At 44.3% G+C, this 19,663-nt stretch overlaps 1 protein-coding gene and 1 long non-coding RNA gene across 3 annotated transcripts in view; one reads left to right on the forward strand and one right to left on the reverse strand.

The window, feature by feature from the left end:
- LOC142303777 (uncharacterized) overlaps positions 1 to 19,663 on the forward strand; it is a 131,738-nt gene that overhangs the window by 108,129 nt on the left and 3,946 nt on the right. The gene's annotated exons all lie outside the window — the stretch shown is intronic.
- LOC142303776 (uncharacterized) overlaps positions 5,674 to 19,663 on the reverse strand; it is a 135,024-nt gene continuing 121,034 nt past the window's right edge. For both annotated transcript variants that reach the window (XM_075345479.1, XM_075345478.1), the window contains exons 12-13: positions 12,444 to 12,538; positions 5,674 to 6,911 (exon numbers count right to left, since the gene is read on the reverse strand). In XM_075345479.1, coding sequence (XP_075201594.1) covers positions 12,472 to 12,538 — 67 coding nt within the window. In that variant the 3' untranslated portion in view covers positions 5,674 to 6,911; positions 12,444 to 12,471. The remainder of the gene's footprint in view (positions 6,912 to 12,443; positions 12,539 to 19,663) is intronic.

The following is a 19,663-nucleotide window of genomic DNA, read 5'->3' on the forward strand; positions in this document are numbered from 1 at the left end:
CACGCAGGCCACACATACCATAAAAACGGACCTAAAAAACGGAAAACGGACCCGAAAAATGGCCCGTTTTACACGGACGTGGTTTTAACGGATGTGTGTTTTCGGCCTAAGACTGTACATGAGGTGCGGATTTTGAGCCACACACAAGATTAACCTATTGGGACAGAATCTGATTTTGGCAGTAAATTAGGGGCTCATGCATACCCCCACCAAACCACGAGTCAGGTCCTGGTCACAGGTATCAAGGTTATTTAGCTGCCAGCAAATAAGGGTTTGTGTCACCATAACCGTGTACTGAAATAATATACACTACAGTTCAAAAGTTTGGGGTCAACCAGACAATTTTGTCTTTTCCATGAAAAATCATACTTTTATTTATCAAATGAGTTGCATAATGAATAGGAAATATAGTCATTGACGAGATTAGAAATAATGATTTTACTTGAAATAATCATTTTCTCTTTCAAACCTTGCTTTCGTCACAGAATGCTCCTTTGCAGCAATTACAGCTTTGCAGACCTTTGGCATTCTAGCTGTTAATTTGCTGAGGTAATCTGGAGATATTTCACCCCATGCTTTCAGTAGCCCCTCCCATAAGTTGGATTGGCTTAATGGGCACTTTTTGCGTACCATACAGTCAAGCTGCTCCCACAACAGCTCAATATAATTGAGATCTGGTGACTGGGCTGGCCACTCCCTTACAGATAGAATACCAGCCGCCTGCTTCTTATCTAAATAGTTCATGCATATTTTGGAGGTGTGCTTTGGGTCATTGTCCTGTTGTAGGATGAAATTGGCTCCAATCAAGCACTGTCCACAGGATATGGCATAGCGTTTCAAAATGGGGTGATAGCCTTCCTTATTCAAAATCCCTTTTACCTTGTACAAATCTCCCACTTTACCAGCACCAAAGCAACCCCAGACCATCACATTACCTCCACCATGCTTGACAGATGGCATCAGGCACTCTTCCAGCATCTTTTGAGTTGTTCTGCGTCTCACAAATATTCTTCTGTGTGATCCAAACACCTCAAACTTCGATTTTTTTTGTCTATAATGTTTTTTTTTTTACTTGGCCAGTTTCAGATATGGCTTTTTCTTTGCCACTCTAACCTGAAGGCCAGCATTCCAGAGTCGCTTCTTCACTGTAGACGTTGACACTGGCCTTTTGCGGGTACTATTTAATGAAGCTGCCAGTTGAGGACCTATGAGGCGTCAATTTCTCAAACTAGAGACTCTAATATACTTGTCTTGTTGCTCAGTTGTGCAGCGGGGCCTCCCACTTCTCTTTCTACTCTGGTTAGAGCCTGTTTGTGCTCTCCTCTGAAGGGAGTAGTACACACTGTTGTAGGAAATCTTCAGTTTCTTAGCAATTTCTCGCATGGAATATCCTTCATTTCTAAGAACAAGAATAGACTGTAGAGTTTCACATGAAAGTTCTTTTTTTCTGGCCATTTTGAGAATTAAATGGAACCAACAACTGTAATGGATACAAAGTAACGAAAATCCAGCGGATCACAGGCAGATGAATTAAAAACTTTCCTTTATTTTCATCGCTTTAAAAATGGATAGACAGCATCCACAAGGCACAGTTCATCCAACGTGTTTCGACATAACGCAGTGTCGTAAGTTCATATCCATGAATAAGAACGTACGACACTGCATTATGTCGAAATGCGTTGGATGAACTGTGCCTTGTCTATCCATTTTTAAAGCGATGAAAATAAAGGAAAGTTTTTAATTCATCTGCCTGTGATCCGCTGGATTTTCGTTACTTTGTATCTGCTATTATCCCCTTGTGCCTGGGATTTCCGTGCAGGATCAGCTGATCTACTCCTCAGACTTACACACCAGAGCGGTGAGCTGGAACACGTTTGTTTTTGCAACAACTGTAATGCTCCAGATTCTCAACTAGCTCAAAGGAAGGTCAGTTTTATAGCTTCTCTAATCAGAAAAACTGTTTGCAGCTGTGCTATCATACTTGCACAAGGTTTTTCAAGGGATTTCTAAACATAAACATCCATTAGCCTTCTAACACAGTAAACACAATGTACCACTAAAAAACTGTAGTGGTGGTTGTTGGAAATGGGCCTCTATACACCTATGTAGATATTGCATTAAAAACCAGACGTTTGAAGCTAGAATAGTCATTTACCACATTAACAATGTATAGAGTGTATTTCTGTTTAATTTAATGTTAGCTTCATTGAAAAATGTGCTTTCCTTTCAAAAATAAGGAAATATCTAAGTGACCCTAAACTTTTGAACTGTAGTGTATAGATTTCTGAAATATAATGATTCAGGTACAAAAAAAAAAAAGTACCTCTCTACGTGATCTTGTTATATAAGAGTTAATAAAGTGGGCAAAGCTAAATTAGAGATAATATTCAGGCTAATATCTGTAAATACATGCTTTATAATCATGGCTCCAATAGGGAAATTACTGTAACTCTTTCCTGGAGAAACAATTTTCTGCACATTGTATAATAGGTTACGATGTTTGCATTATTATATGTATTCCCATTTTGTGTATTTAGTCTCATGTCCTTTATTGATTGGGCTTTGCTATGGGGATTTTTTGCTCTTGTGCTTTGCTTTGTTTTAATCTTTGAAACTGAATAAAGGCTCTTTTACACATTTATCATTTCTATTGGGTGTGCTCCTCTATTTATGTGCAGTGTTTGTTTGCTCATTTTTGCCCTCTGTTTTTTTTATTGCACTAGGGAGCACCCACTATTTATCTCTGCATATTGCAATAGTGTGCTCACTTCTGTGTTTTGTTGGAGAAACAATTTTGTGCTTAAAATAAATAAACTGCAAAAAAAAAAGACAGTGGAAAAAACACTGAAGAAGTGTGAAGCCCAGAAATCATTTCAAAAAGATTTGTCACCAAATTTACAATACAATTGTCTACATTATTAACACCCTTATTGAGAGTGTGATTTTCCGTTTTTGTGCTTTCATTTTTTTTCCTCCCCTTATTTCATGAGCCATACATTTCTTTCTTTGTCAGACGATATAGCCGTGTGAGGGCTTGATTTTTTGTGGAACCAGTTGTACATTTGAATGACACCATCTATTTTATCATATAATGTACTGTAAACCGGAAAAAAAATTCAAAGTGTGATGAAATAGCAAAACATTGCAAGCTGCAGATGTTTTTTTATTTATTTACATCATTCATTTTACTGTAAAACTGAGCGGCAGTATGATTCCCCTGGACAGTGTGATCCTCCAGGGCAGTGTGATTCCCCAGCTCACTGTGATTCTCCAGGTCACTGTGATTCCCCAGGGCAGTGTGATCCTCCAGGACAGTGTGATTCTCCAGGGCAGTGTGATTCCCCAGGGCAGTGTGATTTTCCAGGGCAGTGTGATTCCCCAGGGCAGTGTGATCCTCCAGGACAGTGTGATTCTCCAGGGCAGTGTGATTCCCCAGGGCAGTGTGATTCTCCAGGACAGTGTGATCCTCCAGGACAGTGTGATTCTCCAGGGCAGTGGGGTTCTCCAGGGCAGTGGGGTTCTCCAGGGCAGTGTGGTTCTCCAGGACAGTGTGGTTCCCCAGGACAGTGTGATTCCCCAGGGCAGTGTGGTTCCCCAGGGCAGTGTGGTTCCCCAGGGCAGTGTGATTCCCCAGGGCAGTGTGGTTCCCCAGGGCAGTGTGGTTCCCCAGGGCAGTGTGATTCCCCAGGACAGTGTGATTCTCCAGGACAGTGTGATTCTCCAGGGCAGTGTGATCCTCCAGGGCAGTGTGGTTCTCCAGGACAGTGTGGTTCTCTAGGACAGTGTTGTTCCCCAGGGCAGTGTGATTCTCCAGGGCAGTGTGATCCCCCAGGGCAGTGTGATTCCCCAGGGCAGTGTGATTCCCCAGGGCAGTGTGATTCCCCAGGGCAGTGTGATTCCCCAGGGCCGTGTGATTCTCCAGGGCAGTGTGATTCTCAATGGCAGTGTGATTCTCCAGGGCAGTGTGGTTCTCCAGGTCACTGTGATTATCCAGGACAGTGTGATTCCCCAGGTCACTGTGATTTTCCAGGGCAGTGTGATTCTCCAGGTCACTGTGATTCTCCAGGGCAGTATGATTTTCCAGGTCAGTATGATTTTAGAGGGCAGTATGATTCTCCAGGTCACTGTGATTCTCCAGGGCAGTACAATTTCCAGGGCAGTACGATTCTCCAGGGCAGTGTGATTCACCAGGGCAGTGTGATTCTCTAGCGCGGTATGATTATGCAGATACCAAACATAACTAGTTTTGATTTATTTAAGTGGTGAAAAAAAAAATCAGCAACTTGTAAATAAATAAAGTTTTTGCCTGTGTCGTGATTTTCTGAAAGCCATAATGTTTAACATTTTCGGGATATGGGGCTGTGTGAGGGATTATTTTTTGCACCATGAGCTGATGTTTTTATTGATGTCCTTTTCTGGTTACCTATGGAGTTTATACCGCCTGTTATTCCATTTTCCCTGTTGTTGCGGCTGCTGAAATCCGCAATTCTGACGGTTTAATTTTTTTTCGTCACGACGTTTACCAATTTAATTATTTTTTTTATATTTAGATATATTGGAATTTTATGTACACAGTGATAAATATGTATATTTTAAAAATGTTTTTACATTTTTAATGTGGTAAAAAGAGTGTTATTTGAACTGTCAATATTTTTTAAACTTTTTTTTCTACATTTCACTGTAGTTAACACCCTCAGGATACTTGAATCAGCAATATTCAGACTGTATGTGCTAAACACAGCAACCCTACAGTGAAAATCATATCTATATGTATAGCGCAAATCAGTCTCCTATGAATGCCGGCCACATGCTGGTTTTCCCAGGAGTACGGTGTTGACAGGGAGCTGGAGTAGGCCCCTGGCTGTAACGACAAACCCATCAGCATCCCACGTTCATGTTGATAAAGGGGTCAAATGCCACCATTAGAGATTGACAGTAGCAGTTAACAGGTTAACAGGGCTCTGCTCCACTCACAGCTGTTACAGGCAGATGATGGCATTTCAGCCTTCATCTGCCAGGAAAGATGCAGGCTCGCATGCGGGCAGCACGCGAACCAGTATCATAGACAGGGCAACAACTTATGACGAACATAGCACTTCATAACTGATTAGGGGGTTAAAACGATTTTTCAGATTTATTGAGACTAGTGTACTTACTAGGCAAATAATGTCAAAACAGATGCATTTATCCTGACCATGAGAATTTTTATGAACCCAGCTGGGGATAAAGTTGCATTCCTAAAATGCTCATTCTAATATGAGAAAATTGTCAAAAATATACAGGCATTCTGGCATGGATTTTCAAGGTACGTAGACCAAGCTCATTGGGTCAAAGACGTCTATTTAATAATGTATGGAGTTTGTATAGTGAAGCTCGGTAACCAATCCCACTTTAATGCAGGGTCTGAACTGCCCCATCACCTGATTAACTTATATGGACTTACAAGAGGCTCTAAACATATCTTTTTATTTCCTAGCTTTATGTATAATATAGGACTATCATATAAACCTTACTTTTTTTTCAGCTCTGTGTCATAGTTTCCGTTACAAATGGAAACGAGTGCTAGATCCATAGCGCACCCCAACAGACCCCACCGTCATAACGCAGCCCATCGGGGTGACCATCATGCCAACTCAAAAGACTGTTCTGTTGTGCATTGCATTCAGAGAAATGTTTACCTTTTTCCAGACAAAACTTTATTGGGAAATTCCTTTTTTTATTAGAACAATTTTCATGTTTACATCAACAGCCATATAACACCTTGTTTTTTGCAGGATGAACTGAATTTTTATGGCATCATTTTGGAGAACATATGGTGTGTTAAAAAAAAACAACAACAAAAAAAAAAACCCAACTTTTTTGTTTCTGGGTGGGACACAGCACTTCTTTCTATTTTAATGGGGGGCATGTTTTTTTTTTTTTGTTTTTTTTTAATTGTTCCCCCAGTTAAATTTATTTTGCAGTGAGTATTAATATGGCAATATCAAATTTACATACATTGTTAGCTCTTACTATTTCAGCATAATATAAGTACTTTTTTCAAAAATATATATATATTTATTTTCTTGTGTCATCATATTATGACAGCCTGAGCAGGATTGCTGGTAGAATACACAGCAATACTTCTGAATTGCACTGGATTATGCCTGCCATTCAGCAGAACGCTGATAGACCTCCTATTAGACTCTAAAATGAGCACTAATATGGCCGTCATGCCGATCACTGTTAGGACCTGAATGCCATTCAAAGGTATCGTCAACCCAGTGATCATATTATGGGTGAACCAATGAGCTGACAGAGGGAGCCCCCTCTCTCTACTGAATGTGACATCAAAGCGGTTAATCTGCAGTGATCGATGTTCTCATCAATACTTGTCGTTTAAGCATGAGCAGCGATCTGAGCAGGCAGGAACAACGACAATACCTGCAAGATCAGCAGGACGTATATACCAATAGTGGAAACCCCATTGGTGGCTATATACCTAAAAGAATAGGAAGAGGTTGACGATAATGCATGTTTTATCCTGGTTGGATTAGCCATGTTTATGGTTTATGCTCATATGAAATATAATATTTTATATTTTCCTAAGAAAAAAATCTTGTCATGTTTACTAAGCAAAACAAATAAAATAGATAACCTAGAACCTTGTAACGGCAGCCTAAACAAACATTCATCATGCTGGTTCATGAAATGGTTAACATTGCAAAACAGTAAAAGATTTTCATTACATTAAAACACCTTTAACCAAGCAGCCTTTCTCCATAAACATGTTTATAAACCCTAGAATAAAGCAACAAAAGCAATGCATTGATTATTTCCATACTGATGTTTTTTGGTAAATTATCTGACTTCTTGATTCTGTTTTATGATCTTTCTTTTCATCAGAATGGGATGTGAGGCGTCATAAGACACTGAGGATAAAAAGACATAAATGAGAGAAGATAAAATGTAGAAAGATCATCCAGCCACTATAATAGTAGTCATGTAGTCACATTCAGAAATAGTTAGAACTGGCCACAACGGGAATCTAGAGCCCGGTACTAATCCTTCTTTTAATCTGGAAGTCTTACGCTATATACCGGGTGTACTTTGCTAATAAACCATGTCACACTGGTGACTCCTGGGTCCACCAGAGGAACGGGTTCTCAGCCCCCCTTCTATCTACAAAGAAAATGTATGCAGCGTTAACTTCATAGTCAACATAGGATATTACACACAGGACATTGCAATAGTTACCGTATTTTTTGTACTATAAGACGCACTTTTTCCCCCCCAAATATTGGGGGAAATTGGGGGGTGCGTCTTATAGTCTGAATGTGGCTGCGAGGAATGAGGGTGCTGCGGTGGAGCGGGTCATCGGAGGCATGAGCAGGCTATAGCAGCCTGCTGTGACCACGTGGGCTGCACAGCACTATATAAGTGCGCCCCACAGGACAGAAACCCCAGTTCAGTCAACCAACACCAAAGGGCCTCACTGCATCCTGCTTAAAGATGAAAAATGCTATAAAAAATGCATGAGGTATTGGTCCATATTTAAAAAAAACAAAACAAAAAACTCGCATTCTAAACTAAATTTTTTCGAACATTTTTATTTTGATGCAGGATGTGGTAAAATCTTAAATGAGAATCACCGAATCACATGTGATATGTTGGTGCCCATATAACATGAATTAGCCAATGAATGATGACTTCAGAGTTTTAAAAAGTCCACATGGTAGGTCCTGTTCCTTTGTTTGTTCACAATGGTGAAGACAAAGGAGCTGTCTGAGGACATCAAAACTGCTATTATTAGCAAAGACAAGGCTTCCAAAGGGTATAAGACCCTCTCCAAAGACTTTGGTATTCTAGTTTAAAGAGTGTGGGATGTTATTAAAAGTTTGCCAAGCATGTAACCATCAAGAACCTCCCTGGATGTGAGGAAAAGAGGAAAATTGATAAGATGTCTTCGAAGGTTGATGTGAATGGTGGAAAAAACACCACGTGAAACATCCAAAGATCTGAAGGTCAACCTGGAACAGTCTGGGGTCATAGTTTCAACAAGTACCATACACTGCACATTAAACGAAGCAGGGCGTTATGGGGAAGGCCAAGGAAGAAACCATATGATAAAGAACAGACATAAAAGGAACAACTGATCTTGGCCAAAGAGTACCTTGACAAACCATAATCTTTCTGGGAAAATATTCTGTGGACAAATGAAACAAAAATAGACCTTTATGGCAATTCAAAGCAACAGTTTGTTTACAAACGGTGCAATGAAGCTTCTAAGGTCAATTACAACCTACCAACAGTTAAGCATGGTGGAGGATCCATAATGCTGTGGGGTTGCTTTGTTGTGTCTGGTACTGGAGGCATTGACCGTATCACAGGAATCATGAAATAAAAAAATTAAGAGATTTTAGAGCGAAATGTCCTACCCAGTGTAAGAAAAATTCGTTGAGTCAAAGATCATGGGTTCTCCAGCAACACAATGACCCAGAGCACACATCCAAACGTACACTGGAATGATTGAAAAGAAAAAAATGGACTGATTTAAAATGGTTCTGATGTCAATGCCATTGAAAATCTTTGGGGTGACCTGAAATCTGCCATTTGTATATCTATATATATATCTATATATATATATATATATATAGATATATATGTATATATATATATATATATATCTATATATATATATATATATATATACAGAGAGAGAGAGAGAGAGATTGGCCAATTGATCTGACTTTAACGCAATGGATGTTTTCTTTTGTGGAGTACTCAAGGTCAAAGTTTATATTCGAAAACCATGAATTGTCGGTGATTTAAAAAATGAAAAATTACATCAGAAATGTATTTCAAGAAATTAAATACAGAAAGATACTTGTGCAAAAATGTTTGTCGAAGTGTGAAATGTAGACTTCAAAGATAGGCAGCAGTTTGAGGACTTGCGTTGATAAAATTGTATATGTAATCTCACAATAAATGTTTTTATTTACTGTCTACCTACTTTTGGTTCCCCTTGTATATATGTGTTTTGTGTGGTTGCAGTTGAACAAGGCCTGGATGGGAGGTATGTGTCACAAAGGTGGCTAGCCTTAGTGATGTAGGACCTGGAGAAGTAAGCTCCAGCACGGATAGTGCGGAAAGGTTGCTTTTTTTCAAATTGGACCCAATTTTGGGTATGGATTATTGGAACAGCCAGAAGACTGGCCATTCCCATACCTTCTTTCAAACTTTTGGTGGAACTATTTAAGTTGTTCAACAAGACAGGTTTCACTATGAACAAGCTTCACCATTGTACGCCGCACACTACATCAAATTGGTCTGCATGGCAAGGAAGCCTCTTCTAAAGCTCATGCATAAGACACCCCGCAAATAGTTTGCTAAAGACAAGCAGACTGGGGGCATGGATTACTGGAACCATGTCTTGTGGTCTGATAAGATTAAGATAAACGTATCTGGTTGAGATGGTGTTAAGTGTGTGTGGCGGCAGATGAGAATTAAAAAGACAAGTGTGCCATTCCTACAGTCAAGCATGATGGTGGGAATGTCTGTAAGGTCTGTATACTTTAATACTTCCTCCCCTACCCAGGAGATGTGTTATGACCAGACCATGTCCCTGTACGGTCAGACATGGCCATTACACAGGGCATAGCAGGGACATACGGTATATATAAGATTATCTCAGTACAGGAACATTTTTTTAAATACTTCCAACTGTCTAAATTATTATTATTATTCTAAGTTCTATTGATTAAAATCAACTTTGAAATTAACTTTGTTCATGGAAAAACCCTTTAAAGATATAATAAAATATTTACAAAAAAGTTAGGGGTGTATTCACTTTTAAGGTATACTGTATATGCTGCTTCCTCCACTTAGGAGCCCCTTTCAAATGCCCCGTCTCTCCTGAACTCATCAGCTACAATGATAACAACTAAAAATCTGTCTTGCTCAAGCAAAAAAAACGGATAGCTCCATGAGGGATCAAACTGCTGTTGTCTTAAAAAGTCTACAGAAATGGAGAAATGAGAGGAGAAGAATGAACTACCAATCACTGTCAGGAGGTTCGAAGGAGAAAGGAGAGAAGTCAGAGAGCTGGAAGTGCTGTCCAAGAGTCTGCACTTGCAAGCTCATTTGCATAAGAATGCGCCAATGAATTACAAGACAATGGAGATACGGACCTATAATATAAAAGTATGGAAGTAATCATCATTGGGCTGTGTATTTGGTCAATATAACTTTCCGTAGACAGGTGGCCTGGTTTCTGCTCTATCCCCATCAATTGATGCCTGCTGACACTTAGAGAGGTTTAATACTAGAGATAGTATTATCGTGATTGGGTACATCTTGTAGCAGTGAGATGACTTTTACGATGTTTTGATTGAGCAAAATAGTGTCAAATAAATACCCTATGTTATTTACATGTGCTATTACTATTTACTTACTGCAGGGTATTTGCTAGGTTTGTTTTTATCCTAGGTTGTGCTTGTTAATGGCCACAGTGTGAATGTGCACCAAAACATCGCACTTATACGAACGTGTTCCAGCTCATTTAATTGGTTTTCATCAATTTATAAGTCCTGGACAACCCCATTAAGGCTTCTTTAAAAAGAGAGAGGCATGACTCTGAAATTAGTGGAACAAGAATATCACAAAGTTTGTTTTGTTTTTGTCAGTTTTTATTTTAGGGTCCACCTAAAAGATGATTTATTGTATGTCATACATGGGGATCACACTACAAAATCACAAATATATTATATAGTGATTTTAAAATTTGTGTCAGAAACCTTTTGTTAAAAGGGAATGAAAATAAAACTGCATACATTTTATCATCTTGGGTCCTGTGCCCATCAATATCACAAGTGTATAAGTGCTAGGTAATTTTCTGTAAAGCCAAATAACTACTCATACATACAAGATAAATTCCATTTTTTATCATTATTAAATGAAAACTCTTAAACATTATTACATATATAGTGTTATTAATATATCATCTCACTCAAAATGTGCCAAGAAAGCAAATAAATAAATTCAAGACTAAATGGGGCTTTACACGCTACGATATCGTTAATGTTTGGTCGTCGGGGTCAAGTTGTTAGTGACGCACATCCGGCGTCATTAACGATATCGCAGCGTGTGACACTTACCAGCGACCTTAAGCGACCTCAAAAATGGTGAAAATCGTTCACCATGGAGAGGTCGTCCCAAACTCAAAAATCGGTAAGGGTTGTTTATCCAGGTGGTTCATCGCTCATGCGGCAGCACACATCGCTATGTGTGACACCGCAGGAGCGAGGAACGTCTCCTTACCTGCCGCCGGCCACAATGCGGAAGGAAGGAGGTGGGCGGGATGTTACATCCTGCTCATCTCCGCCCCTCCGCTTTGATTGGCCAGCCGCTTAGTTGCGGTGACGTCGCTGTGATGCCGAATGTCCCTCCCCCTTGAAGGAGGGATTGTTAGGCAGTCACAGCGACGCCGCCGACCAGGTAAGTATGTGTGACGCTGCCGTAGCGATAATGTTCGCTACGGCAGCGATCACAAACAATCGCATGCACGACGGGGGCGGGTACTTACACGCTCGCTATCGCTACAAATTGCTAGCGATATCACTACCGTGTTAAGCCCCCTTAAGGCTCTGTGCACACTAGAAAAAGGATTTTTCTAAAGAAATTTCTTGAGTCTGAAAGATTAGCACACTTCTGGTCAAAAAAACGCACCAATAACGCAACGAAAACCACATGCGTTTTTTACTGCGTTTTTGATGCATTTTTGGTGTGTTCTTTCCGCAGGTTGGTCCCTGCATTATTTTACCATTATCTATGGCAAAAACCGCAGTTACCTACAGAAAAGAAGCGACATGCTCATTCTTTTTCTCAAGAAATTCTGCAGAAAAAATGTTCGTGAGAAAAAAACCCAGTGTGCGCACAGCTATTTTTTTTTTCCATAGGTTTTGCTGGGGAATGTCTGCAGAAAGGTTACAACCATTTTCTCCAGAAATTTCTGCAGCAAAAACACAAAAAAAAGCGGGTAAAAACGTAGTGTGTGAACAAGGCCTAAGGGTCTATGCGCACTGGGTAGATGTGTTTCTTAAGCAAAATACGCACCCTATGGCAGAATTTCGGACCTGCAGCAAAAAAAAACGCACCCAAAATCCGCATGCGGTTTTGCCGCGATTTTGTCCCTGCGGTTTTTAACCATTATCAATGACAAAACCGCAGGTACCTGCGGAAAAGAAGTGACATGCTGCTTCTTTTTGCTGCAGAAATTCTGCAGCAAAACCTGTAAGGAAAACAACATAGTGTGCGCACAGCATTTTGGATTTCTCATAGATTTTGCCTGGGAAGGACTGCATGAACAAAAAACGCACCTTTTCTGCAGCAAAAAACGTGGCAAATAACGCAGTGTGCGCACAGGGCCTTAGCAATACATAATTCAGCTTCTTGGATATACTTACCACTCATGTAAGCTGAAGTGAAAGAAAGCTACTTCTTGCTAACACTCCTCCGTGATAATGTCTTTGAGGTGTTAGCATATTTTTGTTTGTCCTTTCTGCAAGTAAGAAGTCAATAGGAAAAAAATGATAAAACAATGCATAAAGGTGGCAGGGTAGAATTTAAAGGGGCATTTGCTTTTAAAATCCTTTTGTAAAAAATGCCTATTAAGATCTTCTGAGTTAAAGAAAATCTGCAAGTTGATGTTAAGAGTTATTCTTAAGTTGCATTTTGAGCAGTTTTCCAGTCTCTTTCACTTCCTTGGCCATGTCTGTCCCTTTAATGCGGGCTCGCCAATTAGCTGCAGACATGTGCAGCTAACAGACACGAGTGAATTGGAGATACACCCACGCCTGTTACCCTCAGATCACACTGTCAAACTCTGACAGCGTGATCTAAAGCACTCCAGTGGGAATCGCGCTGTTCCTGACACCATCAGCAGCCCTGTGATGGCAGCGTGGGGTCAGATAATGACCCCTGTCGCTGCTATGACATGTTTCCTTTGAATGCCGGAAAAGCAGTAACATAGCATTTCCCCTGATTAGGAGAAGCAATCGGACTACGCGTTCATAAAGTTCCCTAGGGGGACTAGTAAAAGGAATTAAAAAAAGTTTTAAAAAATTATGAAAAACAAACCTAAAAGTTCAAATTACCCCCCTTTTGCCTCATTGAAAATAAAACAATGATTGAAAAAAAAAAATACACATTTGCTATTGCCATTGTCAGAAATGCCCGATCTATCAAAATACAATCAATTAATCTGATCGGTACACGGCGTAGCGATAAAAAAAATTCTAATGCCAAAATGAGTTTTTGGGTTGCCACAACGTTGCATTAAAATGCAATAACAGGCGATCAAAACATCGCATCCACCCAAAAATATGTTTAAAAATGCCAGCTCAACATGCCCAAAAATAAGCCGTCACTGAGCCCCAGATCCTGAAAAATGAGAGGGCTACGAGTCTCGTAAAATGGCGACAAAGAAGGGAATTTTGTTTACTTACCGTAAATTCCTTTTCTTCTAGCTCCTATTGGGAGACCCAGACAATTGGGTGTATAGCTTCTGCCTCCAGAGGCCACACAAAGTTATTACACTTTAAAAAGTGTAACCCCTCCCCTCTGCTATACACCCTCCCGTGCATCACGGGCCCATCAGTTTTGGTGCCAAAGCAGGAAGGAGGAAACTTATAAATTGGTCTAAGGTAAATTCAATCCGAAGGATGTTCGGAGAACTGAAACCATGAACCAAAGAACAATTGAACATGAACAACATGTGTACACAAAAGAACAACAGCCCGAAGGGAACAGGGGCGGGAGCTGGGTCTCCCAATAGGAGCTAGAAGAAAAGGAATTTACGGTAAGTAAACAAAATTCCCTTCTTCTTTGTCGCTCCATTGGGAGACCCAGACAATTGGGATGTCCAAAAGCAATCCCTGGGTGGGTAAAGAATACCTCGATAAAAAAGAGCCGAAAAAACGGCCCCTTCTTACAGGTGGGCCACTGCCGCCTGAAGGACTCGCCTACCTAGGCTGGCGTCTGCCGAAGCATAGTCATGCACCTGATAGTGTTTTGTAAAAGTGTGCAGACTCGACCAGGTAGCCGCCTGACACACCTGCTGAGCCGTAGCCTGGTGCCGCAATGCCCAGGACGCACCTACAGCTCTGGTAGAATGGGCTTTCAGCCCTGAAGGAATCGGAAGCCCAGACGAACGGTAGGCTTCAAGAATCGGTTCCTTGATCCACCTAGCCAAGGTTGACTTGGAAGCCTGCGATCCCTTACGCTGGCCAGCGACAAGGACAAAGAGCGCATCAGAACGGCGCAGGGGCGCCGTGCGTGAAATGTAGAGCCTGAGTGCTCTCACGAGATCTAACAAGTGCAAATCCTTTTCACATTCGTGAACTGGATGAGGGCAAAAGGAAGGTAAGGAGATATCCTGATTGAGATGAAACGGGGATACCACCTTAGGGAGAAATTCCGGGACCGGACGCAGAACCACCTTATCCTGGTGAAACACCAGGAAGGGGGCTTTGCATGACAGCGCTGCTAGCTCAGACACTCTCCGAAGTGATGTGACTGCCACTAGGAAGGCCACCTTCTGCGAAAGGCGAGATAGAGAGACATCCCGCATCGGCTCAAAAGGTGGCTTCTGGAGAGCCGTCAGCACCCTGTTAAGATCCCAGGGTTCTAGCGGACGCTTGTAAGGTGGAACTATGTGGCAAACCCCCTGAAGGAACGTGCGGACCTGCGGAAGCCTGGCTAGACGTTTTTGAAAAAACACGGAAAGCGCCGATACTTGTCCCTTGAGAGAGCCGAGAGACAAACCCTTGTCCATTCCGGATTGAAGGAAAGAAAGAAAAGTGGGCAAGGCAAACGGCCAGGGAGTGAAACCCTGATCAGAGCACCAGGATAAGAAGATCCTCCAAGTCCTGTGGTAGATCTTGGCGGACGTTGGTTTCCTGGCCTGTCTCATGGTGGCAATGACATCTTGAGATAACCCTGATGACGCTAGGAGCCAGGACTCAATGGCCACACAGTCAGGTTGAGGGCCACAGAATTCAGATGGAAAAATGGCCCTTGAGACAGCAAGTCTGGTCGGTCTGGGAGTGCCCACGGTTGACCCACCGTGAGGTGCCACAGATCCGGGTACCACAATCTCCTCGGCCAGTCTGGAGCGACGAGGATGGCGCGACTGCAGTCGGACCTGATCTTGCGTAATACTCTGGGCAGCAGTGCCAGAGGAGGAAATACATAAGGCAGTCGAAACTGCGACCAGTCCTGAACTAACGCGTCTGCCGCCAGAGCTCTGTGATCTTTGGACCGAGCCATGAATGCCGGGACTTTGTTGTTGTGCCGAGACGCCATTAGATCGACGTCCGGCGTTCCCCAGCGGCAACAGATCTCCCGAAACACGTCCGGGTGAAGAGACCATTCCCCTGCGTCCATGCCCTGGCGACTGAGAAAATCTGCTTCCCAGTTTTCTACGCCCGGGATGTGAACTGCGGAGATGGTGGAGGCTGTGGCTTCCGCCCACAGCAGAATCCGCTGAACTTATCGGAAGGCTTGACGACTGCGTGTGCCGCCCTGGTGGTTGATGTACGCAACCGCCGTGGCGTTGTCCGACTGTATTCGGATCTGCCTGCCCTCCAGCCACCGCTGGAACGCCTTTAGGGCCAGATACACTGCCCTTATCTCCAGAACGTTGATCTGAAGGGAGGACTCTGTCGGAGTCCAGGTTCCCTGAGCCCTGTGGTGGAGGAAGACCGCTCCCCACCCTGACAGACTCGCGTCCGTCGTGACCACAGCCCAGGATGGGGGCAAGAAGGATTTTCCTTTCGACAAGGAAGTGGGAAGAAGCCACCACTGAAGAGAGGTCTTGGCTGTCCGTGACAGCGAAACGTTCCTGTCTAGGGACGTCGGCCTCTTGTCCCATTTGCGGAGGATGTCCCATTGAAGTGGACGCAGATGAAACTGCGCAAAAGGAACTGCCTCCATTGCTGCCACCATCTTCCCTAGGAAGTGCATGAGGCGCCTCAAGGGGTGTGACTGACCCCGAAGAGGAGATTGTACCCCTGTCTGTAGTGAACGCTGTTTGTCCAGCGGGAGCTTCACTATCGCTGAAAGGGTATGAAACTCCATCCAGAGGTAAGTCAGCGATTGGGTCGGTGTCAAATTTGACTTTGGGAAATTGATGATCCACCCGAACCTCTGGAGAGTCTCCAGAGTGACGGTCAGGCTGTGTTGGCATGCCACCCTGGAGGGTGCCTTGACTAGAAGATCGTCTAAGTAGGGGATCACCGAGTGGCCCTGAGAGTGTAGGACCGCCACCACTGCTGCCATGACCTTGGTGAAGACCCGTGGGGCTGTCGCCAGGCCGAATGGCAGCGCCACGAACTGAAGGTGTTCGTCCTTGATGGCGAAACGCAGAAAGCGGTGATGCTCGGGAGCGATCGGCACATGGAGATAAGCATCTTTGATGTCGATTGATGCTAGGAAGTCTCCTTGTGACATCGAGGCGATGACTGAGCGGAGAGATTCCATCCGAAACCTTCTGGTGCTCACATGCTTGTTGAGCAGCTTGAGGTCTAGAACGGGACGGAATGATCCGTCCTTTTTTGGCACCACGAACAAGTTGGAGTAGAAGCCGTGACCATGTTCCTGAGGTGGAACGGGAATCACCACTCCTTCTGCCTTCAGAGTGTTTACCGCCTGAAAAAGTGCATCGGCTCGCTCGGGAGGCGGAGATGTTCTGAAGAAACGATTCGGAGGACGAGAACTGAGCTCTATCCTGTAACCGTGAGACAGAATGTCTCTCACCCATCGGTCTTGGACATGTGGCCACCAGGCGTCGCAAAAGCGGAAGAGCCTGCCACCGACCGAGGATGCGGTTTGTGGAGACCGAAAGTCATGAGGAGGCCGCCTTGGGGGCGGCTCCTCCGGCGGTCTTTTTAGGACGTGACTTAGACCGCCATGCAGAAGAGTTGCTCTGGCCCTTCTGTGACCTGTTGGACGTGGAGGAATGGGACCTGGCTGAGGGCCGAAAGGACTGAAACCTCGGTTAAATCTTTCGCTGCTGAGGTCTGTTTGGTTTAGATTGGGGTAAGGACGAGTCCTTTCCCTTGGATTGCTTGATAATTTCGTCCAATTGCTCGCCAAACAAGCGGTCGCCGGAAAATGGCAAACCGGTTAAGAACTTCTTGGAAGCAGAGTCTGCCTTCCATTCGCGTAGCCACATGGCCCTGCGGACTGCCACCGAATTGGCGGATGCTACCGCTGTACGGCTCACCGAGTCGAGGACAGCGTTCATGGCGTAGGACGAAAAAGCCGACGCCTGAGAAGTCAAAGACACGACCTGCGGAGTAGCGGTGCGTGTGACCTCATTAATCTCAGACAGACAAGCTGAGATAGCTTGGAGCGCCCACACGGCTGCAAATGCTGGAGCAAAAGACGCACCTATGGCTTCATAGATGGATTTCATCAGGAGCTCTATTTGCCTGTCAGTGGCATCTTTGAGCAATGAGCCATCTGCCACTGATACCACGGATCTAGCCGCCAGCCTAGAGACTGGAGGATCCACCTTGGGACACTGAGCCCAACCCTTAACTACGTCAGGTGGGAAGGGGTAACGTGTGTCATTAAGGCGCTTAGTAAAGCGCTTGTCCGGATATGCTCTGTGCTTCTGGACAGCATCCCTTGAAGGTCCCCAGCGAGCCCGCTTAGCCGGTCTGTGACTGCGGTCCGAGTCGGAGTCCTCCCCGTGGGACCTATGTGTCACCTCAGGAGCAGTTTGCTGCTCCAACCGAGGGGGGCCTGGGGTCAATGATTCAACAGTGCCCGGGGCCTGTGTTACCGGTCTGGACTGCAAAGCTTCAAGTATCTTAGCAGACCATTTGTCCATAGACTGAGCCATGGATTGTGAAAGAGACTCAGAAAGTTTCTCAGCCAACACTGCAAACTCTGTCCCTGCCACCTGGACAGTGGCAGCCGGTGGTTCTACCTGAGCCGAGGGTCCCACCAGTGCCTGAGGCTCCGGCTGAGTGAGTGTCACAGGGGCCGAGCATTGCACACAATGAGGGTAGATGGAACCTGCAGGTAACATAGCCGCACAAGAGGTACAAGTTGCAGAATAAGCCTGTGCCTTGGCACCCTTGCTTTTTGCAGACGACATGCTGTTATCTCCTCTTAGCAAACAGTGAGGGTATATAGCCAAGCAAATACTGCGGCCGAGCAGAGCAAATGTATACCCAATATGGATACATATATATACACTGCGGCACCCAGGGGGGCCAGCACCTGTAACAGGTGCGGCTTACCGACCGCGCTCAGCGGTTGTGTGTCCACCAGATTCCCTGCCTGGGCCTCCCAGAGTTGTGGAGCTCTATCTGAAGTTCTCCTCCGGCAGCAGCGATGATAACAATGGCTGCCAGCGTTCTGAGAGGAGGAGGGAGCCGTGGGCGTGCCTCAGAAAGTGCGGGAATCTGGTGCCCCACGGTGCTCAGTGAGGGGGGAGGAGGATACTAAGTATGCTCCAGCCCTCACCGCTGACGTTCAGTCTAGCGTCCCGCCCTTGCCCCTGACTGGCAGGCCCGGGGGCAGGAATATGCGGTACTAGGCCGCAAAAGCCGGGGACTCGATTTATAAGCGCGGCCGGCAGACAGGCGCGGTCGGCGCGGTAGTCCCGTCGACCCCAAACACAGAGCAGCTGCTGCAGCGTCCGATCCACAGGCGCTCTATGCGCCGTCCCCAAGGGGACACAGAGTACCTCAGAGAAGCAGGGCCTGATCCTTGATGACATCCAGTCTCCTGTCCGTCAGGTTCCCACAGGGGCTGCGGAGGGAGCCCGGTCCCAGTGCCTGGTGACCGGTTAGGATCCCACTTCTCCCAGAGCCCCTAAGGGATGGGGAAGGATAACAGCATGTGGCTCCAGCCTTTGTACCCGCAATGGGTACCTCAACCTTAACAGCACCGCCGACCAAAGTGGGGTGAGAAGGGAGCATGCCGGGGGCCCTGGGGCCCTCTTGTCTTCCATCCGATAAAGTCAGCAGCTGCTGCTGACTAAAATGTGGAGCTTGCGTGAATGTGTGCCTCCTTCAACACAAAGCATAAAACTGATGGGCCCGTGATGCACGGGAGGGTGTATAGCAGAGGGGAGGGGTTACACTTTTTAAAGTGTAATAACTTTGTGTGGCCTCCGGAGGCAGAAGCTATACACCCAATTGTCTGGGTCTCCCAATGGAGCGACAAAGAAAGTGCAATTCTTATTTTTGAACCACTTAGATAACAGTAAAACTATACATGTTTGATATCTACAAACCCGTACTGACCTGGGAAATCACAATGTCAGTTTATCAAAATAGTGAACATGGTAAAATTAGAAATACAAACTATCATGCAATTGCACTTTCTTTGCAATTTCACTGCACTTGGAATTTTTTTCCCATTTTCTTGTACAATATGGGGCAGAGTGAATGGTATCATTCAAAAGTGCAACTCGTCCAGCAAAAAAAAAAAAAGCCCTCATATGGGTAAATATGAAGGGAAAATAGAAAAGTTATGGCTCTTGGAAGAAGGGGAGGAAAAAACAAAAATAAGAAACAAAAACAAATTGCCCATGGGTGAAGGGGTTAACTATTGTCAATAATGTGCATGATCTCCTGCTCCTTCCCTTGTTAGTCTAAATATTAAA

Source organism: Anomaloglossus baeobatrachus, chromosome 4 (assembly GCF_048569485.1).
Source record: "Anomaloglossus baeobatrachus isolate aAnoBae1 chromosome 4, aAnoBae1.hap1, whole genome shotgun sequence".
Taxonomy (NCBI): domain Eukaryota; kingdom Metazoa; phylum Chordata; class Amphibia; order Anura; family Aromobatidae; genus Anomaloglossus; species Anomaloglossus baeobatrachus.